Source organism: Grammomys surdaster, unplaced genomic scaffold, assembly GCF_004785775.1.
Source record: "Grammomys surdaster isolate TR1022 unplaced genomic scaffold, NIH_TR_1.0 131, whole genome shotgun sequence".
Classification (NCBI taxonomy): domain Eukaryota; kingdom Metazoa; phylum Chordata; class Mammalia; order Rodentia; family Muridae; genus Grammomys; species Grammomys surdaster.
This window is the reverse complement of record NW_021604589.1, coordinates 8,148,971-8,174,540: the sequence shown is the minus strand read 5'-3', so window position 1 is coordinate 8,174,540 and position 25,570 is coordinate 8,148,971. Positions and strand designations below refer to the sequence as shown.

Sequence of the window (25,570 nt, the reverse complement as noted above, 5' to 3'; positions counted from 1 at the left end):
AAGGTAGGGACATATATTTCATTTCTCTTGGGTATAGTGTAACCTCTGGGTGAGAAGTGACCTCTATATTGAACCATTGAAGATCTGGTAGGGCGTTTTCAAATTGGATGCACTGCTGTGCATTCCTGTGACCAGTACATGAGGATCCTGATTTGCCTACCTTCTTTCCAGCACTTGCTAACATGTTTACATCGTAATTATACTAGTGGGTGTGAAGTGAGGCTTCTCACTGTGGTTTCCATGACAACATTCCATCAATTATTTTTCTGACCCAATCAGAAAATGCTTCTGTGAAAAGCATGTCTCAGGCACAGGGGTGTATTAGTGAACCACAAATCTAGTACTTACCTTCAGTGTCTTAGCTCAAGGAAAGTTTAGCATCTATGTGAATTCACAACTCACCACTATGAGCCAGGTGTGGTGGTGGCTCCCTTTAAATCCCAGGACTCAGGAGGCAGAGGCAGAAGCAGAGCCAAGTGGATCTCTATGAGTTTGAGGCCATCCTGGTCGACATAGTGAGGATCTGGCTCAAAATAGGGAGGAGGAGGGTCATTTATGGATCAGAAAGCGAGCTGAAGCGAGCCAGGTAACAAGCTTCACATTAGGGGTAATGGTAAGACAGTTACAGATAGAGTATTTTGGGAGGATATTTGTAATCTATTTGAATTTCTCCTTTATTCCTTATTTCTTTTGACTGGCTTTCACGGCTGAAATGGAAGACATTTGGAACGCACTTTACCATTTCACTAAAACCTCTTCTTTCACATCTCAGAAATAGAGAGAGATCTTGAGATCTCACACATTCTCAATGCTCTCCATTATGTCCAAAAAGAAATTCTCTACTTGGGTAGAGGGGTGTTGGCAGATGGGACTGGCTGGCTGCCATCTTTTCTCCTACTTGCAGTATGTGTTCCAGAGGAAATATAGGTGTCTATCTTCAACTGGTTGTAAGATTTATTCTCTGTTTCAAAGAATTACTCTTTAGAAGAGTGAGAAGTTATTTTTAGCCTTCAAAAAGTACTTATTTAAGGGAATGAATGGTATTCGTTGGGCTGATTTCTCGCCACATTTTGTGTGAAATATGTGCTTGCATTGCAGTCTCCAGGAACGTGTCCTTACATTTAATAGGCACACATGTGGCCATGGTCATGGCCTGACAGGTAGGTGATCTCTACTTCCTTTGCTCTCACTTGAATAATCCAGATGGTGGAAAGAAGCTGAAACCTTGAAAAAAGAGAAAGAGCCCAGACTATGTTTGTATCAGAAAGGAAAATATCCTCCCACCAGCTACTTTGGAGCAAATAGTTCAATACATTCTTCTTTAAAGAATGCATGAATAGCTCTCTACTATGAGTGCCTGTCAAATGTTGGCACTTGCTGGGATCTTTGAAAGGCTTGTTAAAATGCACTGGGCTGTGAGCCTGTGTGAAGTATCTGATTTGGCAGCCCTAGGGTGGGGCCCACAAGTTATGTTTCTGCCAAGCTCCCAGGTGATGCTGATGTTGTTGGTCCATGGACCACACTTAGAGAAGCAGAAGCAGCCTTCTTAAACACAGTACTGACACTTATTCACTGTGGTCTGGGTGTGGCTGTAATGAAAGCTAAGAGGCCATCCCACCACAGACAAGACAAAACAAATCATCCAGAGTCTCACGGGCAGAGTTTTCTGTACCACACCTTTTATTAACTACCGTGTAAGTGGTGATTACAACCCAGCATCATCCTTGCTTTCCATTACTGCTGAGATTTCATCCACTGGAAGGTTTGTGTAAATAGCTCCCAGAAAAACACCTGATGCTGTTTTGGGTAGTGTAGTGGCTGTAGCAATAGTAACAACTGATTCTTTTGTTTTTTGCAGGCCTGGAATGAACCTCTCTGAGCCTATCACAGCTTCGCTTTCTCTGATGGAGATGGTGGGGTTGGGTACACTGTTCAGGTTTGCTAATGGTTCATCCCTTCTTCTTTGTTTTGTGTCTGATCTCTAGGGTGCCAGTGCTTATATTCTGAATTACTTAATGTACATTCTATGGGCATTGCTGTTTGCATTCCTGGCTGTCTCCCTGGTACGTGTGTTTGCACCATATGCCTGTGGCTCTGGCATACCTGAGGTAAGCTGTGACTGAAGTACTGTGTACCAACGCTAATCCCCACAATAAGCCTAGTAGATAAACCCTATAGGCTCTCTTAGTTAAGGAAACTAAAATATAAACCAGTCAAGTTACTTCGCTAAAGACTCTAAGCTGGCAAGCTGTGAGTTGAACCCAGCAGTGTGGCTTCACAATGAATACTGTATTCAGCAGATTTGATCTGTTGCTTCTCAAATGATTAGAACTCTTCCTTGTCAGCCAAGATAAACTCTTAAAGCCTGAAGAAACTGAGTTCATGAAGCATCCACATAAATGTGCTACTGTAGTAACTCTATGATGTAATGTGAAAAACCAGACAATAGTTGAGGAGTATCACTGGGAAAGTTCACTGGCGTTCAGAAGCTTCTGCTACATTTTGCTTTTATGGTGACAGGGTAATAAGACCTAAAAAAAAAAGTATTCTGCTTTTAGAACATACACTAGGAATATGCCTGTGTGACAATATGGTTCTTATAAATATATTTTAAAAGCAATTTCATGTAACCAATGTATCAAGAAAATGACTCCGTCATTCACTGAAACCAATCTTGGAGCTTGGGAAAATCTGCTGGGTTGAAAGATGGTAATAGAACTGAGTCCTGAAAAATCTCAGGCAAAAATGGTAACCAGAAAATCATAAAATGCCTTGCATGTTCACTCTAGTCAGTGCATTTCCATCATCCCTTGAGTGGAAAGGAAAGAGGAAGTTTGAAAGTAGGATTGTATGCTGATGGTGGCACTGGATCCATCTTGCCTCTTGCTTTTTAAAATTGTATTCATTTATTTTTGGATACAGTGTTCCATGATACTGTTTCATGTATCCCAGGCTATCCTTAAACTTACTGTGTAGCCCAGGATGACACTGAATTTCTTATCATCCTTCTTCAATTTCGCAGGTGCTGGGATTGCAAGTGTGTGCACTACCGGGCTTGGTTTATGTGTTGCTGGGGATTGAACCCAGAGTTTTGTGAACACTAGGGGGACACTCTACTAACTTAACTACATCCCCAGTCAAATTTCCCCTGTGTTGTGCCTTCCTACACTGCTGCTGATCTAAGCAGTTCACACAAAGGGATGGAAGATTATAAGGAAGATGTACTGAAGAAGTACAATACAGGCTTGTTTCAGGAAAGAGAGTAAAATATATATTGTTATTGTCATACTGAATATTTTGGCAATTTATTTTGACGAAGTACATAATTGGAGGCTTGTGTACATTTTCAGAGGTTTAATCCTTTGTCTTCATGGCAGGAAGCATGGTGGTATGCAGGCAGGCATAATATTGTAGAAGTAGCTGAGAGTTCTACATCAGAGAGAGAGAGAGAGAGAGAGAGAGAGAGAGAGAGAGAGAGAGAGAGAGAGAGAGAACGAACGCTGGCCTTCAAAGTCCATCTCTAGTGACATAATTTTTCCAATAAAGCTACATCTCCTAATCCCTTCCAAGTAGTGCCACTCCCTGATGACTAATCATTCAAAACATAGGAGGTTATAGAGAGCAGCATTCTTGGTCAAACTACCACGCTACTCTATTACCCCTCTATAGCCAATTCTACTCTAATGAACAGTTTACACTTCAAAAGCATATGGCATTATGCAAAATGACACACTAAAAACCATAGGCTTATGGGAAAAATGGGCCAGAGTGCGGTTACAACATGCAAAATCTGACACTGTTAAGAACAGTATCACAGTATCACACATTTTAAATATTCTTCACCTAAGTAAAATGCTGCAAGAAATAAATATTTCACTTGTTGAAAATCCTTGGTGTTTGCTTGTGCAAAGTTGAGGCTTAAAAGAGTTGCAGCTTGAAAGGAGTAAGGTGGGGTATGAACGAACATCAACAGAAAGTGATCACAGCCAGTATAGGCAGCCATGGCACCCTAGCAGAGGTGTGAGATGGTAGGCACTAGAAACATATTAACATGTACATTTTATGTTTTCCTACATAACTCAGTTCAACTAGAGGCACTTTTTTTTTAATTCATCTTGTGTTTCTCCTGGGGGAAATTATCCGTAAGTGGTCACAAAGTTTGCATTATGCTTAAATTCTTTTCTGATGAATGAATAGCATGGATGGCAATTATGGATCTTCAAAGCAAGTGTTATCTCAGATCTGGCTGTAGTCAAAGCCTAAGGGACCCTGAAAATAAAAGGATAGCTACTGTCCCAATTTTATGATCTTACTGCCCTCCTAGTAATCATGTTTTTACTCAAGCTTTTCCCCAAACAGGAAGATGGTCATTATGGATGCTAAAAAGGCAATAAATTGCACACTAGATCAATTCTTGTCCCTTTTCCAAGAACCAGAGATGAATGATTCTGCTGGTGATCTTGTAGTGTAGAAAGATGCAACCTTTGTTTCTTCTCCAATGTGAATATCTTTTAAAAGTAGTTTTTTATTTATTATTTTGTGTATGTGCATGTTATACACATGGGGATCAAGGGGCTCTCCACATGCCACAGTGCATGCGTGGAGGTCAGAAGACAACTATGTGAACTCAGTCTTCTCCTTCCACTTTCCCATGGGTGCTGCGGATTCAACTAAGGTCATTAGGCTTGAGTCACAAGTGCTTTTTTACTTGTTGAGAGATGGATGTTACTGACTCTAAGGTAGACATCATTATTGGTGGCAGTTGCACATTCAAGTTTCTTATGTGACAAAATGACATGTGATGAAGATGATACTCGTACCTGTGATGTCAAGGGTGGAATGTAAAAAGTGGACCGATACCTTAAGTATGGTTCTATTTATATGGCAGCCTCAGGTAGCTAAAGTGAAGCAACCTGTGCACTGACTTGATCAAGAAATACAATTGAATTACTGGAAGTGTAGGAAGAAGAAGGAATGTTCTTCTGAGGAGGCAAACAGAGCTTTCAAAGCTATCTACTGGGCAAAAGATATCTGGGTGCTTGTCCTATTAGCACTTTTTAACCATGTACAATTAATTAGAAAACCTTTTATTGATTTGTTGGGATTTTTACATCATGCACCCCAAACCCACTCACCTCCCCATCTTTCCATATTGGATCTCTTCCCTTGCAACCTCCTGCCCAAAACAAAACAAAACAAAACAAAACAAAAATTTTTAAGGAAAAATACCATACTGTGGAGGCTGTAGTGTGTCACAGTGTGTCCCACAGTATACCCTTTGTCCAAACATCTTTACTTGCAAATGTTCACTGCAATGAATTATTGCTCTGGTTCAAGGCCCCTGGTGGTACACTACTAATACCTCACTAACCCTAACTGTATCCTCACTGGGACTCCTGTAGAATATTCCCTTGTTGCCCTATGTCATGGAGATGCTGAAGCTTTGAATCTGCAGAACTGGCCCCTTGACATGCTCCAGCAGTTAATAGATGGGGTAGATGTTAGGGTAGAGCAAATCAAAGCCCTGGATCTGGGCCTGAGGTTTCTCTGTCAAAAGCCAGACCACAGTGGAAATTGACTTAAAGTAGAAGCTGGAGACATGCTACTTCACATTAGCAAAGGTATGGGCTGAGCTGCTTAGAAAAGCTACTGTGTCTTACTGGAGTCCTGTGATCTAGTAGAGTATGTTGGGCATTTGTAGCTCAACAGCAGAACACTTGCTGGTCTCATCCTCCACATCATAAAACAATGTGAATATGTGCTCTGCATTGGGCTACAAACTAGATCAAAACAGGTTTTCAAGATTGCTCATCTTGCTAAGAATTTTCTTCTATAATATTCTGATTATTTAAGGTAAAATTTACTTTCAAAACTTTTTAAAGGCAGGTTCTCACTCTATAGCTCTGTGTGGAATTACAATCCAGCAATGGTGACTTTGAACTTTATCAATCATTTTATCTGATCCTTCTGAGTCTTGCCTGAGATCGCAGATGTGCATCACCATACCCACTATAAAAATTTTAAAATGCTAATTTGGAGATTTTTTTTCTGTGTAATAAATGCACCATGTAAGTTCTGTAAAGCATATTTGAAAATGAATACTTCAGCAAAGGAAATGTCTCAGTTGGTATGAGTGCTTACTGTGCAAGCACAAAGGCTTGAATTTGAATATTCAGCACTCAAGTAAAAGTTAAGCATGGCTGCATGTTCCTATAGCACCAGCATTATGGAATGGAGATGGGCAGATCCTAGGAACTCACTGACCAGCCAGTCTACCTGAAACAGTAAGCTTCATGTTTAGTGAGAGACCCTGTCTCAAGGGACTAACGTAGAATGATAGAGAAGACAGTCTGTATGTGCATACATGGATGCATTCACCTGCATAAATGCACCCACATACCACACATACACACAAATAACATAGAAATGAACACTCATAGTTTCTTGGATGTCAGAGTTTGGAGAGACCTAAATTCCTCTTGGAGTTCACAATCCCAAAAGCCACAAGTGTTCACTACCAATTGGACAAGAAATTGCATCCTCTCAAAACGTGTTCTTCACTAATTTTCTGTTCTTTACGAAACATGAGAATTCATACAAGTATTTATTGTCAGAAAGAGCTTTGTTCTTAAGGGTAACACCATCTACTAAGAGTCTCTGCAATACATCTCACTGAAGTCCTGCTTGCTTCAGTCTCTATCAATTCCAATTGAAGTAATTAGATTTAGGCATCTCCTGGGAATGAATCTGCCTTCTTTAGCTCCTAATTTGATCATGACAATTTTATAAAATCATTTTAGAAAGTTACAAAATACCTATTACATTGTTCAATTCACCACATGTCATTGCTGGCAGAGGCTCTGGTGATTTAGATACTTGTGATTTCTAAGTCGTATTATGCTTTTATAATGTACCCTGGGGTACAAATCCATATTAACTAACTGACAAAAATTATAGATATTTTTATTTGAGGCAACACAAAAGGGCTAGATTGTGGCAGGCATAATCAAACATCCCTTCAGTACAGAGGTCTGAGCGTCCCAGAGCACAGGCTCAGTTAGGGCACTGAATACTAGTTTAACTACCACTCGTTAAATATTAGTTCAAGAAGTACTGTTTGGCTACAGCTATGAGTACTCTCATATGTTCTGTGAGAAGCAACTCACAGAGACTTTTGGGATCTCTCTCTCTCTCTCTCTCTCTCTCTCTCTCTCTCTCTCTCTCTCTCTGTGTGTGTGTGTGTGTGTCTGTGTGTGTCTGTGTATCTCCTTCCCTACCCCCATCTCCTTCTCCCTTTCTGTTCTCCTCATTTTTTTCCTCTCCTCATCAAATTGAGAAACGAGAGGCTATTATATTAGTGACTCGTGCCCACTTGTAATCTCAGCACTTGTGAGATGGAGGCAGGAGAATCAGGTCAGCTTGGCCTAAATAGTAGACCCTGTCTTAACTCTATCTCACTAAAAGACAAGAGGTCTCTATCATCATCTTGAGATGAAATAAGTTCTGTATCCAGTCCTTTAAAATTTGAGGATTAGCCCATTCATAACCTCCCCCAATCAACAACATTGACATAATAAACACTACAAACAGGCAATGAAAAACTGTGACCCTTAAAGAAAGTTAGGGGGGTGAGTATTTTAGAATCATCTGGCTGTAAAATTCCCTTTGCCTTGGCTACATCTCAGAGCAATTACATTAGATCTCTGTTGGGAAAGCTAGTTCTTGATTAGACCTCTGCAGAGAGAACTACTCCTTGATATTTTCTAGTTCACCAAGTGATTCTCGTGATGTTGAGAAGCATTATGTTTGCTGTTTGAGAAGTTGTTTTACTTGGCAGAGTCCACAAGAAGACATTTTATGTTATGTGAATGACACTGACAAGGGAAAACATTATCCCATAACATAGCATACAATTGGGAAAACTGCGTAGGAATTTGATTAACTGACCTAGTATCTCATGGACCTAATCAGGGGCTTGAAAGTTGCTAGCTCTGTGGTAAACATTCATGATTTTAGTCCATTGTGGCAAAGGTTAGAGGTAGAAAATTATTGAACTACTTGGGAAAGTGGACTTCAATATGCTAAGTTCATTATAGATGCTGCCATCTAGTTGAATTCTCAGCTAAGACATAAATGCTCTTGTAGGAACAAAACAATTTTTGGCATTGATAATATGAAGCAAGTCTGCAAAGGAGTAAGATAGTACTTTTCTCTGTACTCAAAGTCCTTTTCAATATGCGACAATAGGAACAAAGTGTATAACCTATACATATGGAAACATCATAGTGAAAATCATTATTTTGTATGCTAAAAATATCTACTTTTTAAAAAACTAATCTATACCTGGACATGGTGATGTACACCTTCTTAAAGTTCGAGGTTAGACTGGTCTATGTAGTGAGGTCCAGGCCAACCAGGGTGAGTATCTATCTCAAAAAAAAAAAAAAAAGGCAATTTGTGGTAATTCCAATGTACACTCCTACTGACTTTAATTTATAAATTAAACTTTATGTATATACAGTTTGACATAATCTGGGTTTCAGGTGTCCACTGGAGGTCTGTGTTTCCACAGGTAGACAAAAGGGCTACTGTAATAAGATACAAACTTATGCTGGCACAAAATTTCAGTCAAACCAGGAAGTGAAATAGCCTTCCATCCTGTGTCTTAGGGAGTCTAGTTCAGAGCTGTTGCAGTTTCTTTTCCAGTCCTGGAACAATGTAGTTCATTCCTCTTCACTCTCCATCTTCTGTTGCAGATAAAGACGATTTTGAGTGGCTTTATCATCAGGGGCTACTTGGGGAAATGGACTCTTCTAATCAAGACTGTCACCCTCGTGCTGGTTGTATCCTCTGGCCTGAGCCTTGGGAAAGAGGGGCCACTGGTGCATGTGGCATGTTGCTGTGGCAACTTCTTCAGCAGCCTTTTCTCCAAGTATAGCAAGAATGAAGGCAAGAGGCGTGAGGTGAGCCACCTCCCTACCACCTCCACCGATAGGGGACATAACTTCTTGGAGTCTCTACCTCCTCCCACCCATACTAAAGTCCACAAAGCTCACTTTTAAGGTCTCCATTTGCAGGTGCTTTCAGCTGCAGCTGCTGCTGGTGTCTCTGTGGCGTTTGGTGCTCCTATAGGAGGTGTGCTCTTCAGTCTAGAGGAGGTAAGAAGGGCCAGAATGGGCTCTCGTGTTTTGGAGTAGCCAGAAATACGTAGGTGGCTACAGAGCACAGAAGAATAAATAAGCTTCATGCATTTAATTAAGGAATGTGGTTTCTGCTGTTAAATGTGCTCTCATGTACTGTTTTCTAAATTGCAAATATAAAATTTTTGGAGAGATATCTAGTGTGGGAACACACACAGCTTAGCTTCTGTTTAGTTTTGAAACTTAAGGGATCAATCCGGGGGTTAGGAATTTTTTTTTTTTCTGAAAAGATCAAGACAGGTAACTACGCAGGTTTCATGAGCTGTACATTTTGCCACAGCCCACGGTTTCAGGAGTTGCACATTTTGCCACAGCCCTTTGACTGGACTTGCAGCAATATCCATAAGCAAGCACAGCTATGTGACTGAAAACTTTCTTTATGAGTTTTGAAATTTCACCTTTATTTAGTTCTTATGCAGCACAAAAAAGCTATTTTTGAATGAATATTTCAGGTTATAAGTAATCACTTTTGTTACCCTAACCATTCACAAATATAAAAACTCTGCTGCCATACAAATATATTTTCTGGGTCAGAGTTGATTTGTAAGCCAAAATTTTCTGCCCTTGGTCTATTCTGTTGTTAATACAATAAGAATTACTGAGTTTGTGAGGACTTCTGTGACATGAATTGTATTATGAGTACATATACCAATTTTTCATTTATGCTCAGGGCCTGGACAATAATAAACATGTGCTATACCTCTTAGTTGTACCCAAACCTTTTATTTCTCTTCAAAACATAGCACAAACCTATTTTGATTAAAGCTGTCCAACTTTTGTTATGTTAACTTTTATAGTACCAGGGAATGAACCAAGGATCTTATGACTGCTAGATAAACACTGTACCACCCAGTTGTATTCTCAGTTTATGAGTTTATGTTTAGACATGAGTTTTCTTGAGTGTCTTCCTGGTCACGACTAAACCTAAACTGATAACACAAGTGGAATATACTTTTGGTATTTAGACTGTGTCTTTTATTCCAAGTGCCAGCAGTTAGCTGCTAAGCCAAGAGAAAGGTTCTGAGCAGGCCTTTCTCTGGTCATTGTGTAATTTTCTGTTTGTCCCAGGTCAGTTACTACTTTCCCTTGAAAACCTTGTGGAGGTCATTTTTTGCAGCCCTGGTGGCTGCCTTCACACTGCGCTCCATCAACCCCTTTGGAAATAGTCGCCTGGTTCTTTTTTATGTGGAGTATCATACACCCTGGTACATGGCTGAACTCTTCCCTTTCATCCTGCTTGGAGTCTTTGGGGGTTTGTGGGGAACCCTCTTCACACGCTGCAACATCGCCTGGTGCAGAAGGCGTAAAACCACCAGGCTGGGGAAGTATCCCGTGTTGGAGGTCATTGTGGTGACAGCCATCACCGCCATCATTGCCTATCCCAATCCCTACACTCGCCAGAGCACCAGTGAGCTCATATCTGAGCTATTCAACGATTGTGGGGCTCTTGAGTCTTCTCAGCTCTGTGACTACATCAATGACCCCAACATGACTCGGCCTGTGGATGACATTCCGGACCGGCCAGCAGGGGTTGGAGTTTACACAGCCATGTGGCAGCTGGCCTTGGCACTGATCTTCAAAATAGTCATTACTATATTTACCTTTGGCATGAAGGTAAGTGAAGCAGAAAGAAGGAGGAAGAGGGCACTTGGTGGGGGGAGATACAGCACATTATTCTCCAAATAAAATTATCATTTGAAGAAGAGAAACGCTGACCTTTATTGAATGTTTTCATGAGCTTCATTTTCTTTTCATTGAATGGAAACAGTTCTCTAGACAGCAAACATATGAAGTCGAAATTTTATTTTCATTTTCTTTGTGTGCCGTGGTTTTTTTTTTTTTTTGAATACTGGGTTTCACAGTGTAACTGACTGGCCCAGAATTTGCTATCTAGACCAGACTAGCCTTGAACTCATAGAGATCTCATGCCTCCCAAGAACTGGAATTAAAAGCATGTGTTATCACACCTGGATAGTTCCACTTTCTAGTTGAAGAAACTGTAGATAATTTGATCCAACTCAATTTGTGGGATATGTACAAGATATAGGGTTGGACATTAAGTCATTTCATTGTCTTAGACAAGTATAGGTTTAGTTGCCGAGTGCGTGATGGCAGGTAGAGAGCCCTTGAGAATTATCTGTATCCCGAGAAAGGATACGAGGTCTTTGGGGTACAGAGCCCAACACAAAATGCTGTCCTTGAAAGGTATATGGCTCTGGGGAGACACAGGCAAAGCCACCAGCATTCAGAGAATCTGTACCGGGCAGTATGACTACTACATCAGCATCATGAGAACACAGAGTAATTGCTCCCTTGTCTGAATTTAAGTAGGTTCATGACATGGACTGTTTGCACACATCTAATAGTTGTTGTTGTTGATGATGATGATGTTTTTGAGAACTGTGGATAATAGTGCATGCTTCCATTTTTGGAGAGAAGGCAGGTTCTTTCATTCTGGTTTAACCCAACTCAGATATACGTACCTCCCATGGTATGGAGGCATTATTATTGCTTTCTTTTTCTCCTTGAGATGGAGTTTCACTGTTTAGATCAGGCTGTTTCTGAACTTGTTATCCACCAGCCTCTTCCTCTCAAATGCTGGGATTATAGATGTTAGTGCCATGCCTAGCCAAGTTTATCATTTTAAAGTACAGAGTTTATTGTCTTTACATACATCCAGGAATATAGGGTAGCGATTGCTTATTTAGATTCAGAAAATTTTCATTCCCTAAAAGACACCATATTAATAATTATTCTTCCCCTCCTCTACTCTGCAGCCATTCATGTGTTCTCTGACACTGTAGATTTACCTATTTTAGATATTTCATATAAATGGAATGGGATATGTGGCCTTTTGTGTTTGGCATCTTTCACTCACCATCATGGTTTCAAGGTTCATCCACAGTGCACCATGTTCCAATATTTTGTTCCTTTTATTGGCTAAGTCGTATTTTATTTTATGTATATCCAACATTTTATTCATCCATTCAGCTTTCTATGGACAGCTGGGTTTGTTTTGCCTCTTAGTTGTTGTGAATATTACCATTATTTCTATTTAAAAGCTTATCAGAATATACCATTCATACAGAGTTGGTCACAGCTTAACGACTTTTCATAAAACATGCACATATGTGGCCATTACTATTGCCATGTGGTATTAAAAATCTTCTTTTTACGGACTCTCAGAAATGGTGACTTTGGAAGGCACAAGATGGGTAGGACTCATTAAGCAGATGACTCACTCTTATCCTTAAGTTACTATCAAAAGGAGTTTCTCTTTGGGTTCCAGGAAGATGCTACTGGTTACCCTTTTTAGTGTTTACCAAGGAAGGCCTACTTTCAAGTTAAAGGGGTCTCAATAACTGTGGAGTGAGGGAAATTCAGAAAGAGATGGTTTTTCAAAGGTCATTCTGACCTCTAGAGATTGCACAAGAGGCTGCCTCCTTCATTTCGGGGAGGTTAAAGATCTGCTTTCATCCTCAAATTGATGGCCACTGGGGTGGTGAGAAGAGCAGCTGCTGAGAAATTCACAAGCTTGTGGGTTCTCAGTGGACTTGGGAGTCAGGGAATTCTGAAGCATATGATGCATATGATCACCAGCTAACCCAAAATATGTTTTCACTCATAAACGTAGAAAATTCACCACTACCGACACCTATTTGACCACACAGTTGGCTTTCTTGCTGCCCCTGAGCTGGCTGGAAAATATTCTGAAAGCTTCTTGGAAAATGAGTTGAGTCAGGAAAGGGATAGTTTCCTCCTCTCTTCCCCTGATAGGTGTTCCGGCCATCACCCTTTGAAGAGAGCAGTAAGTCTTTGAAAAGCTTTTGGAGGATCCAGGACAGCTAATCAGGACTTGACTCAGTGTGCTCAGTTTATTTTACCTGGGAGCAACGGAAGGCCATTCTCATCCGTTCTCATGCTGTGGCTTTGACATTTAATTTTCAAAGCCAGTGTGAATGACACAGCTAGGGGAGTGAGAAAGTGGTGAGGGGCTCAGGTGGCAGATGCTGGCTTGGAATGTTATCTGCAGTGAAGTTTATTCTTTAATGCACAGCAGGCAAAGGGGCTGGCCTTTGAAGGAGAGGAAATGAAAGTGTCAAACTGTGTTCTTTTTGAGTTGCAGTGGACTCAACCATCTAAGTGACTGTGTGGGTCAAATCATTTGTCTCACCTTTTCCCAGCTTCCTTGTTTTGAAGAGTCTTGTCTCCTGTGAGGACCTAAGCCAAATGTGAATGTTGTGGGGGTGGGAGACTCTTACTCTCCCTGGGACTGGGAGAACTGGGCCTCTTCCTTTTCTCAGGCTTCCTTTTCTCTGTATGCTCCTTCGAGATTCCCTCAGGTCTCTTCATCCCCAGTATGGCTGTAGGAGCGATGGCAGGCCGGATGGTGGGAATTGGCGTGGAGCAGCTGGCCTACCATCATCATGACTGGATCATCTTCAGGAACTGGTGCAGGCCTGGAGCGGACTGTGTCACACCAGGGCTTTATGCAATGGTGGGAGCTGCAGCCTGTCTAGGTACAGCTATGGGTGGGGAAGGAGGAGGACAGGGTGCTGATCTACCTTAGATGTCAGACAAGAAGAAAGAGGGATTTGGTCATTGGCTTTGCTTGGGATGGGGATAGGCTGTATATTGATAACAAGTAAATTCCAATTTGTTAGCCAATGCCTTGTTCAACACACATACACACAGACACACTTTCACATGTTTTAGAAGGTTCTCCTCTGTCCAGTCATTCAAAAGTGCAAGCTGATCTTACAGATGTACCATCTAGAACAGTGGTTCTCAACCTGTGGCTTGCAACCACAAGGGTCACCTTAGACCGTGGGAAAACACAGATATTTACATTGCAATTTGTAACAGTAGCAAAATTAGAGTTATGAAGTAGCAACAAAATAATTTTGTGGATGGGGATCACAAGAATATGAGGAACTGCATTAAAAATTCACAGCATTAGGAAGTTTGAGAACCACTGATCTAGAATACTGCTTTGTAACAAGTGACATTGGAGATACTTTTCCTTACCATAACTACAAGTGTCACTTGTGTGTAGTGGGTAGAGGGCACAGAGGCTGCTTAGCTTATGAGCATAGGACCTTCTTGATAACAGATATCTTATATCTTATGTATTAAGGTTAAGAAGTCCTGGTTTAAGTTTATTAGAATAGGATTTTGTTGGCATTGCCTTTGAATACCTAGGGAAAGCTGGATCTCTGTCCAATCTAATATTCCTTAAAATAACCCATGTTCCTCGTTGGAGTGGAGCTCCCTGTTAGGCAATAAACAGGTCCCTGATGCAAAGCTGACTTTAACAGAGCCCAGTCATTATGTGGGACTGACTCTTTGGAACAAGTATGAGAAGGACCGAAAATTCTCTTTAGAGAGCCTGCTTGGGATGAAATTATGGTCTGTAAACTTGTTTGTTTGCACAAATCACACATTCATGGGGACAAGGGCTAGGCTTTTAAATCTCACTGTCCTTTTCTGTTATAGGTGGAGTGACTAGGATGACAGTGTCTCTGGTGGTCATCATGTTTGAACTGACTGGAGGTCTGGAATATATTGTACCCCTGATGGCAGCCGCTGTCACCAGCAAGTGGGTGGCTGATGCCTTTGGGAAAGAAGGGATTTATGAAGCCCATATCCATCTGAATGGGTACCCATTTCTTGATGTGAAGGATGAGTTCACCCACCGTACCCTGGCCACTGATGTGATGCGGCCCCGGAGGGGAGAACCACCATTGTCAGTACTAACCCAGGACAGCATGACTGTGGAGGATGTGGAGACTCTCATTAAGGAGACAGACTACAATGGCTTTCCTGTGGTGGTCTCCAGAGACTCGGAGCGCCTCATTGGCTTTGCCCAGAGGCGGGAGCTAATCTTGGCTATAAGTGAGTAAGGACAGGGAGGCTTTCACGTTTTCCTTAGAGACTAATGGTAGCTTCTGAATCCCTAGAATCAGCATATGAGTTCCAGGGAGTTCCTTAAGTCAAGGGCTTTCCTTGACAGGCCCCCAACATGTCACGTTTAAGTGGTCAGTGCTCAACCTGTGCATATATGGGCAACACTAATTGGATTCAGTAGGTTGTATGTGCTTAGTATGTAGATGCATATGTATCGTAACTATAGAGGAAGAGAACAGGAAATTTAGATGATATGGGAAGAAACAGGAAAAGTTAGAAGGGGAGAAGGAAGTGTAAAAATGATATGAATACAGTGCGCTCCTGTATTCTCAAAAACAAAATTTATGATAAAAAGTTAAAAATCAGAAGTTTCCAAGCTCTGATTTTAGCAGATTTGTCATCTAGGATCAGGTCAAGATACGAATTCTAATTTAACTGGCCCACTGGGTTTTGAGACTGTATATTCCTTCTGAGGTTCCCAGTCATGCTAAGGCTTCTGGCTCTCAACTCACATTGTTGAGAGTTAAGATTTAAATTCAAGTCCTGAGGTAGATATTCCTAGATTAAAGTGGTTGCTGTGGGGACGCAGCCACTGGAGCTCCATTCCTGCTAGGATATATGCTAATGTTGTTGTTGCTGCTTCTGTCATGAAGTTTTCTTTGGATAGCAGAGAAGGGAATGATATCCAGGTGGGATATTCCAAGGAAGCCAATCCATAGATTCATTTTGCCAGGGATGGCGGGAGTGGAAAGAAAGCAAGATGTAGACCTGGATAAAGGCTGTAGAAAGAGCTCCAGGCAAAGAGAAATAATGTGCTTCAGAGGACCAAAGTCCTGTGGACCTTGGGGTGTAGCAGGTACAAGTGCCATTGTAGCCCATCTTCCCATGCGTAGTTAACATCAGGCCCTGCTCATCAGCAGTCCTGCTCCATGATCTGTGAAATGCTCCTATATCATATGGGAGACAAGCCTCTGGCACAACTTCTATGCCCATAGGACGGTGGTATGTTCCAGCACATCTTCCAGAATGTTCCTGCACTATAACAATGAGACCTTCTTCCTCCTGCATGGCTGCTGATTACCTCACTGTTAACACATCTTCATGAGGCTGCTGTTTATCCTCTGGCTCTTTGTTCTTATTTCCCAGGCACTTCCTTTTCTATTTTTAAAACTCCTTTCCCATATTAAATATCTTAAAATATATTTAAGATATCTTCCCCTAAAGCTTTCCAAATGTTAGTGTAGATAAGCACTGTCTTCTAACTTTAATGGTTAGCTCACACCGAAAATAAAGTTTCAGCTTAGATTTTAGGTACCATGACAAATTCTTGTATGAGCACTCAGAGATGTTTCTCTTTATATAGGTCCTGTCTTGGAATAGGGAGGTACCTTGAGGGATAAATATTGCCTTACAAGTAAGGAGATCATTAAAAAGTTGTTTAAGTAGGGTTGGGTTTGTTTTGTAATAATGGAATCAGCAGCCTTTAAAATGCATTCAATCCCCCCAAATCATTTACTCAAAGGTTTAGTTTAGAAATTGAAGTAATAAATGTCACAGAATCATTACTTATTGTGCTGCTCCAGGCACACCTGCTAAGAGACAGCTTACTAATTTTGCTTAAATCTATTACTGTAATCAAGTGGGAAGTGGTAATTGGTATCAACTCCTTGGAGAAGAAATTGAAGCTCTGCAAGTGTGCACTCTCTCAGAAGCTATGTTTGGAATATCTGAAGAGGCACCATGCAGTGTAAATCATATTTCTATGCTTTTGGTTAGGCCCATCGTAGTGCAGAAGCTGCTATTTACATGGCTTGCAGAAAAGGTGAGGGGTGTTTTGCTCCAAGGAATCAGACAAGCTGTTTTCCTAAGCCATGGAAACGGCAGGATCACCACTTTCTGGTGGTGAGATTTATGACTTGTATTTGAGGAATTATATGCTCTTGCATGACTATTGAGATAGGACATTAAACAGTTTGCTAAAACTCTCCCATACCAAGTTCACTTTTAAGGGCTACTGCAAGGAACATTCAAGAAAGTTGTCATAAGGAAAGAATGAGAAATGAGAAAATTAAAGATTTGCTTACATTTTACATTTTGTTCTTCTAAAATGTAAAAATAGCTTTGTTAAGTTAACAAAGTAATGGATTTCATAATAGTGTTTTCACATATATGTGTTATTAAGTTTTGTTATTCTTAATCCATCTCTGGAATACCAGAGAACAGCTCTGGTCTTTCTATTAGAGGGTGATAGTTAGCGCCCCCTTGCGGGAATCAGAGTTATTAATCACTGGACATGTATGCGACCCTGGTTCACATTCCTAGCAAGGGAAATTTCCCCTCTCATTACTCTTTGCAAATATGAAGATTGTTCTGTACTCAGCAGGGCTCAGGCTCTTCAAGTCCTGGCTTCTGCAATTAAGCAAGTACAGGTTCCAAGAGGACTCAGTGGGAAGCCACAGAGATGATTAAAGGAATGGAAAGTTAAAGAGTTATGGAGAAGAGTTAAGGAAACTCTCATTGTTGTTTTTTTTTTCATCTAGTGGATGACTTAATAATGATTCTCCAGCATATGGAAGATGCTTGCTTGCATAAAGGGATCCATATTCAGGACAGAATGAGAAGATAGGTATCAGATCTGCCAGACAGGCTCTGTAAGTGTAGAGGTTTCTGTCTGGAAGCAGTCTTAATTATTGGACTAGGTCATGTGGAATAGTGCTGTTAATTACTTTCTGCTAAGTGTTAAAATATATGGTGTGTGTGAGAGATTTCTCCATGCTTTGGTAGGTAGTATCTTATAAAATAATCTTTTCCTTCTACATAGTGTTTAAGTCATGTCATACTGCTACTTAGCATGAGAGTGGTTGCTTCCAATTTTCCATTTTAACCTTTCTTGTTAATTGTGTTTGTTTTATGGAAGCATTCTTATCCAACTGGATAACAGAGCATAGCTTCCCTGGAAACAATTACTCTAAAGTAAAGGCTCGTAACCTTAATACCACCGACATTTAGATCTGGTTGAAGATGTCCTGCATACTGTAGGGTATTGAACAGCATCCTTGTTCTCTCTCCACTAGAATCTAGTGGCACTCCCCTTTTCTATTTTGTAACAATGAAAAGTGCCCCTAGACATTACTAAATTCCCCTGAGAATGGGGCAAAAACTGTTCCCAGTTAAGAATCATTGTTCTGAAGCCACTCACAGACTTATTAGATGTTTATTTCTAATTTAAAAAAATTTTTCTTCATCTATCACATATGGGAAATGCATGTCACCAACACCATATTAATTACCCTCTTTGCATCTGACATTATTACTACTAGAAAGTGGAATATGAGGTTGAACAGCCTTAGCAGGTGCTCGTAAAATATACATCATCTTCAAAGGAGGTGTGTCTATCAAGACTAGTTCCAGTATAATAGTATGATGAAGCCTTTTACATTAAACGATTGAAAGATACCTTTAAGTACTTGACCTCTCAAACATTTAAAAATCAAGTTATTTTTATTACTTTTTAAAAATAAAAGTAAAAGAAATATGTCCTCCTAAGTTATTGAAAAAAATTGGAAAAAAAAAAGATACCCTCATTCTCACCACTGTGAAACAAAGGCTATCATAGTTAGCATTTAGTGAATTTTCTTCTTATCTTTTATGTCTTAAAAACTATGTTTGGGGGCTCAAGATATGGCTCAGAAGCATAGGTGTAGCACCTCCTTCTCCAGAGTTTGAAACCTTAGTATAAATCTTTGTAATTTAGCTCCAAAGTAACGTAGGAGAGCCATTCTGGAAGGATGAGTCACTGTTAACCAGCATAGCAAGAAACATAACATGGATTCCCATCTGATCCCAGCTACTTTTTACAATCTTTGCCTGGGTGGTAGATAGCTCTTGGGCATTCTTTTCTAATGCCTCTTCCATGAAATAGGCTCTATTCTACATGACAAACAGCTAGATACAGTGACATTTAGTAGATTTTGTCCATGCATGCATATGACAGCAATGTTTTGTGTTGGGGCTGAAGAAATGGCTTAGCCACTGAGAGCATTTGCTGCTCTTCCAGAGGATCCAAGTTCTGTTCCCATCACCCATGTCAGGCAGCTTGCAGCATCCTGTAACTCAAGTTCTAGGATATTCAATGACCCTTCTGGTCTTCACAAGTGCACACACAGACAAGCACATGTACACACACATACACACACACAAACACACAATTCAAATGAAAACAAATCTTTAACAAAATGTTATATGCCTATTGCATGCTTAGACATGATCTTGGCACAAGGAATACATTGGTCAGCACTAGCTGTTTTTATCAGGGTTTCAAACAGTATCAGGAGATTATGAGGAAACCTTCCTTTTCTGTTTATTTCACCAACTGGGCTGGATGGTTTTATGAGAGGCTTGACAAACCCATGTGATTAGTTCTCAATTAATGGTCGTGGTTTGATTCAATCCTGATATTCAATCTGATTGTTGAAGTGGATGGAAATCATGTTATATGGGACTCGAAGAGACTAATTTGGCTTGTGGAAATGAGCAAATAAGTATGTACTGAATATGGCCTCTGTGCCTGGGAGCTTTAAGACAGAAACCTTTTGGATTAAGAGACAAGAGCACAGTGTGTATCCTGTAGTGTGGATTGTACAGGATCTACACTTGAAAGCATGCTGTACGTCAGTGTTATCGGGTATTTGTGGCTGAATCACATCCCATTTGATGTAGTTAAATTCAACCTGACCCATATAATGTGCAGGCATTTACCCAGCAGGCCTGCCTTTCCTCTTTACAACAGAGCCCTGTTTTCAGACTAAGCCTGACCCGGATGATTCCAGTATTCCATTAGAGTATTCTAAATGGTCTTGGAGGAAGCAGCAAGAATTTTATTTTTGAAGGAACAATATAGGTGAATAGTGGTCGTCTTTGAGAAGGTTAAGAACTGTACTATAGGAACTGGCATTCATTTTTAAGGCCGGCCCTGATGTACATTTTCCCTAACCTTTTCCCATGAACTAAAAGGAAGATTAAAATTCCAACAGAAGGAAAATGGCCTTGGAGAAATATCTTGAGACCGATGGATTTATTTCACGTGTGACTTAAAATAGCTTGGGTTTCTAGCACTACATTAAGCTGTAGCTCTAATGAATTCCGGTTACCCTACTTTTCTCCAGCATCATATGGCCTTGCCTACAGACAGAAATGAAGTAATTGCTACCATAACAGTTTTACTATCTTTCTTTGTGAAATCTATGAAATGGCACATTTTAAAGAGAGGAGAATCAAGAGGTGGCTGGATGCAGCTTTTTTAGGGTTGTTTCTTTGGTCCCAAGGGTCATATTTGGTATTGAGCTGCATTTCTGGGCTGTGAGCCTAGGCAAGTCTTATTGGATTCTCATTCCTTTAGGATTCATAATGCCATTTAGGCCATTTGTAAGCCCGTTTGTAAAAAAACAAAATTGTGCTAAGGTTACTGGGCAGTGAAATGAGGTTTCTTGTTCTCACAAAGTTCAGCCCGTGGTGAGATGGTATAAATAAAAGTGAGGATGGAGGCCCTTTGGTGGTCATTTGGGGTACTCTTGAGTCTAGACAAAAGCAGGGGACATCTGTTTAGGGCCATGTTGGTGGGGGCTCATCTTGCAACATGTTGGCAGTGAACTCTCTGGTCACAGCAGGGACATGTGAGAGGGATGCCAGCTTCACAGATGTTTGGCTAAAGTACTTATTACAACTGTGCTTTTTGCCCTCTAAACTCCTTTTGGAGATTCTGAGATGCTGTAGGTGGGCAGGTGTGGGTAGTGAAGTACAAGGTTTTTGTATGTGGCTTATCATTTTTTCTCACTCTTCTAGAAAATGCCAGACAGAGGCAAGAGGGCATCGTGAGCAATTCCATCATGTACTTCACAGAGGAGCCCCCTGAGCTGCCTGCCAACAGCCCACATCCACTGAAGCTGAGGCGCATTCTGAACCTGAGCCCTTTCACTGTCACAGACCACACGCCCATGGAGACAGTGGTGGACATTTTCCGGAAACTGGGGCTCCGACAATGCCTGGTAACACGGAGTGGGTGAGTATCCAGACAAGGGAAGAGAGAATGCACAGTGTGACCAGCTTTAATGTGTCTGGCCTTAAGGAAGTCATGATCCATTGGGGTGGACTAGTCCTGGACAGATGCTACCACTAAACTAAGTTGGATGCATTGAGAAAGAAATGTACAAGAAGCTTGAGAACTTTGAGCAGAGGTGGGGACCAGTAGCCTGGGAGGAGGGAGAAACTTCTAGGCTAGACTATAGCCTGGGTTCAGTCTGAAGGCTGAGTCAAAGGGAGTAGTTAAAGAACAACTTGTTTCTTCTACCATGTAACACTTGGCTTAGGGAGAAGGTGCAGTTAGTTCTGCTATTCCATAACATAAATGCCACTCAAAATTATAGTAGCATTCCAAAAGAAGCAGCCAAAAGAAGTTATGGGGGAAATAGACTTGGATGCACAGTACTCAAAACTTTTGTCAGTTATACACCATTTTAAAAGGATAGGAACCTAAAACATACAATAAGTTTGTATATTTTACACTTGCTGAATCATTGGGAAATACACAAATATGGCAATGAATAGTTTATCTTCCCTTGGGGAAAAAAACTCACATTGGCTGTAAGTTGGACATCTGAAGAGCTGTCGCTCTAGAGTTACTATGAAGGAGTAAAGGGAGAGAATGGGAATTCATCACAGCAAGCTAGATGGGTGTGGCTCCTAACTTTCACATGAGGACAGCACGTGGGTGGATGATGTGTGTGTGTGTGTGTTGAGTTTAACTGGGAACAATTTTTCTTTGCTCACCTACTTTATCACGAATATTATTACCCAAAAGTAAATGGCACATCTATGTTATTCTCAGACAGTTGCTGAATACATCAGTATATTCTTTTTTCTAAAAAAAAAGACACCTTTTTGCCCAAACAGTACACTGAGGAATTTGAAAGCCTAATGGCATCATCTCTGAAACTTTTGTTTTGTGTTGTCACAGGCCAGGAAACCAGCAACACAAATATCAGATTGCTATGATAATACCTGGGTTGCTGTGATAATGCCATCCTTCAGGTTCAGGGGTATGGACCAAGTGCCATATCCTCAAAAAATTGGATAGAGAAAGGTGCTAGAAGCCTTGGTCATCTATCAGTTGTACTCCCTAGGTCAGAGGATAGAGATAAGAGATATTTTGTAGCGTTTGATATCCAACATAGTTTAGGCCTCTGTAAAATCCAGAGGCTGAACTATCTTAACACCATCTACTATTCTAGAGTCAACACACTGTAGAGTATGTACAACAAAGGTGTTGTACATACTAGTAGTCCTCAACAAGGGTGTTTTTGTTCTGTTGGATCATGGGATAGTTTTGGATGTCACAACCCAAGCAAGTGGTGGTATAGTTGCATAGTAGATAGGGGATGATGGTGCTGCTAAAAGTTCTACACTGTACAACACATTTCCTGCGACAAACCGCACAAATTTTGCTTAAAATGTCACACTAGTGTCATAGTACAAGGACCCTGGGTTGACTATTGTTTTTAAGTGAAGAATCTTACTCAATTGGCTTCCTTCCTGCTGAGCTAGTCATAGGGCTACAGCCTCTGCAAGCTTTCAGTGTGCACAACTTTACCTGCACAACTCCTTATTAGTGGGACAGGTTTTGCCTTCATTCTAACTGAGGCTATCAATCACAACTTCCCATGAAATTTAAAGTTACTCTCTACTTTCTCATACTTGAATATACATCAGAATGTCCTCACTAGAGGATGAACCCCCAGGTGAAACCCATTTTATGTGTTCTACTCCAGACCTTCTGGTCCCTGAGGTCTTGGGTAAGGTCTGAGAAAGTGAGTTTTTAACAAGCTCCTGGGGATCGCACTCTGAGAACCACTGAAATGAATATCTGCACTTGGGTTTTCAGCATGGAATACCACAGTGATTGCTCAGGCCATCTCAAGTGTATAGCAGTTTCTCCTTTCCTCTAAAATAGTCTGATGTCAGTTATCATTGGAATTTCCAGTTCAGTCAGGAAATTCTGCCCCCAATGCCCACTTACACCTCATGGAGCCCCATGAGGTTTTCCTGTGAAGATCTGGGTGCTGAAATTGGCTCTGAATGTTCTAAGAGAAAACAACTCTCCTTCGTTCTCTGGCTCTACGTGTTTTAAACAAATACAGATGCTGATACGTTAGTGCTGGCAAGGGATTCTTGTTTGTGGGGCCTTTCATCTTCTCCTTGGGCTTTCAGCCAGGGCAGGCCCACGGCTCAAGCCAGCTCATGGTTTTGATGCATTCCATTGCCATGTGCCTTCCCTTCTCTAGTGGATGAGAGTCTGAGTCTGTCCCTTGACTTGATTGTCTGCAGGCTATCTTTAAGCCTGGGGACCAGAATATTCATAAAAAAACAGAGTAGGAACGAGAGATGCTTTGTACCCAGAGTGCTAGAATCTAAGAAGCCTTCAGGTACTAATATAGAATTTGGATAAATTTTCTCTCAGATATTCTAGAAAGGGAAAACAAACATGGGTGATTATATCAGATTTCCCTTATCCTTGTTAGGTGCCCCATAGGGGTCTGAGTAGCATAGCTGTCTCAGAAGACCCCATCTGCTTTGCTCTACATTTTAGGTCCTTTGTCATACATCTGGCCATTTGTTAGTCACCGGATTTTCATGGAGTGCTACCCAAAGATTCTGGGAGTTCAAACACTCGATTTAAATCAAATAGGACATTTACTGCCACTAATGAAGCCTGCTGGGTTTGGTTTTGCTTCCTTCTGGGTTGATGTTTTGTTGTTGTAGATCAGGGCATGATTTATGCTCAAACCCAAGGTGGATGGATCTAGAACTTATATTTCCTCAGTGCTGATGGAACCAATCTAACTTGCAGACTTTATAGCTACAGAACTTTATGAAGAGGTTTTCAGAACTATAAATACTTTATTTTAGTTGTTTTTGCTGTTGTTGATGATGATGATAATGGTAAAGGGACTGATCTCACTAAACTGTTCAGGCTGATCCAGAGTTTCTGGGCTCAAGTGAGATCCAAATGCCTCAGCGTCCCATGAACTGAGACTGTAGGTACATGTTACCAATCATGGGTATATTAGATTCTATCTCTAGGTTAAAGATAATAAAACATGGCCCAGATTATTTATAGATATATGAGAGGTATGTATGTATGTATGTATGTGTTTGTCTGTTTGTGTGTGTGTACTCCCATAACTTTGCAAATGAAAGTGGGCTTACTTTTTTTTTGCAAGGAGATCCTTACTTAGCATCCATTTTGGTTGAGAACTGGAGAAAGCTCAAAAAGGGTTTTAAAATAGATGCCTGTGCTACATCACTTATTATATGCACATGGCCCTGGGTTCTATGCCCAGCACCAATACCAAAAATATAAACTGTTTAAAATAAAAACCTGCTGGACTAAGTGGCTCCTGAAATCCCATGTATTCAGGAATGTACTCAGGAGGCTAAAGCAGAAGAATGGCAAGTTCAAGGCTGTCTTCTCTGTGGAGTGGGTTCAAGACCAGCTTGAGTAATTTAGTGAGACCCTATCTCAAAAGAAAATAATAATAACTTTAGAGGATTGGGGACCTGACTCTGGTAGAGTGTTTACCTTGCATGTGTCAGGCATTCAGTCTTAACTACCACACACAGGGATATGGATAGAATCCAATTTAAGTGGAATCACCCAAGGCAGGTGGTCCAGAGGCAGTCATCATGATCTGTGTTTTCAAGTAAAATACGCATTGCGGAAGATTAGTGATCTGGTCAAGCTGAAGCACTGTTCACATATTGTGACTGGTCAGCTGTGGGGCCTTTGGCACCATCGAGATCACCTATGGATACTCTGTCCCTGTGAACTGATCTGCTCACATTTAGTTCTTGATCATAGCTTACTTGGTGGCATATTATGACTAGATGCTATGAATTTCCTAATTTTTTTTTAATTTTGAAAGAACACCCAATTCTTAACACTTGCCTTTTCACTTCCATCTACTGGTCCCTGGCACTAGAATTCTTTCACCTGTCTTTGATTTCCATGACCACATTTTAGCATTTGAATGGCAACACGAACTTTGTATAAGTCCATCTGGCCCTGTCTCTTATTTTATTTGGTTCTTTTTCCTTTTGCAGCTGTTATTATCATTATCATCATCATCATCATTATTATATGTGATTATTATTACTATTGTCTGAGGTTGTGCATATGATGTTTGTCAGAGCGTATGAGTATGGGTACATGTGCCATACCTCATGTGTAGAGGCCAGAGGACAACTTTTCCATGTTGTTTCTTTTCTTCCATCTTCTTTAAGGCAGAGTTTCTCTTGTTTTTTTTTTCCTACTGTGTAACTCGGACTACCTTCTCTACAAGCATCCAGCTGCTGCTGCTGCTGCTTCTTCTTCTTCTTCTTCTTCTTCTTCTTCTTCTTCTTCTTCTTCT

The 25,570-nt window shown here is 40.8% G+C and overlaps 1 protein-coding gene across 3 annotated transcripts in view; it reads left to right on the top strand.

The window, feature by feature from the left end:
* The window catches only part of Clcn4 (chloride voltage-gated channel 4), a 67,561-nt gene that overhangs the window by 37,156 nt on the left and 4,835 nt on the right, over positions 1–25,570 (top strand). For all 3 annotated transcript variants that reach the window (XM_028762132.1, XM_028762131.1, XM_028762130.1), the window contains exons 6-12: positions 1,986–2,108; positions 8,757–8,963; positions 9,078–9,158; positions 10,269–10,814; positions 13,534–13,720; positions 14,697–15,095; positions 20,949–21,165. In XM_028762132.1, the coding sequence (XP_028617965.1) occupies positions 1,986–2,108; positions 8,757–8,963; positions 9,078–9,158; positions 10,269–10,814; positions 13,534–13,720; positions 14,697–15,095; positions 20,949–21,165 (1,760 nt within the window). The remainder of the gene's footprint in view (positions 1–1,985; positions 2,109–8,756; positions 8,964–9,077; positions 9,159–10,268; positions 10,815–13,533; positions 13,721–14,696; positions 15,096–20,948; positions 21,166–25,570) is intronic.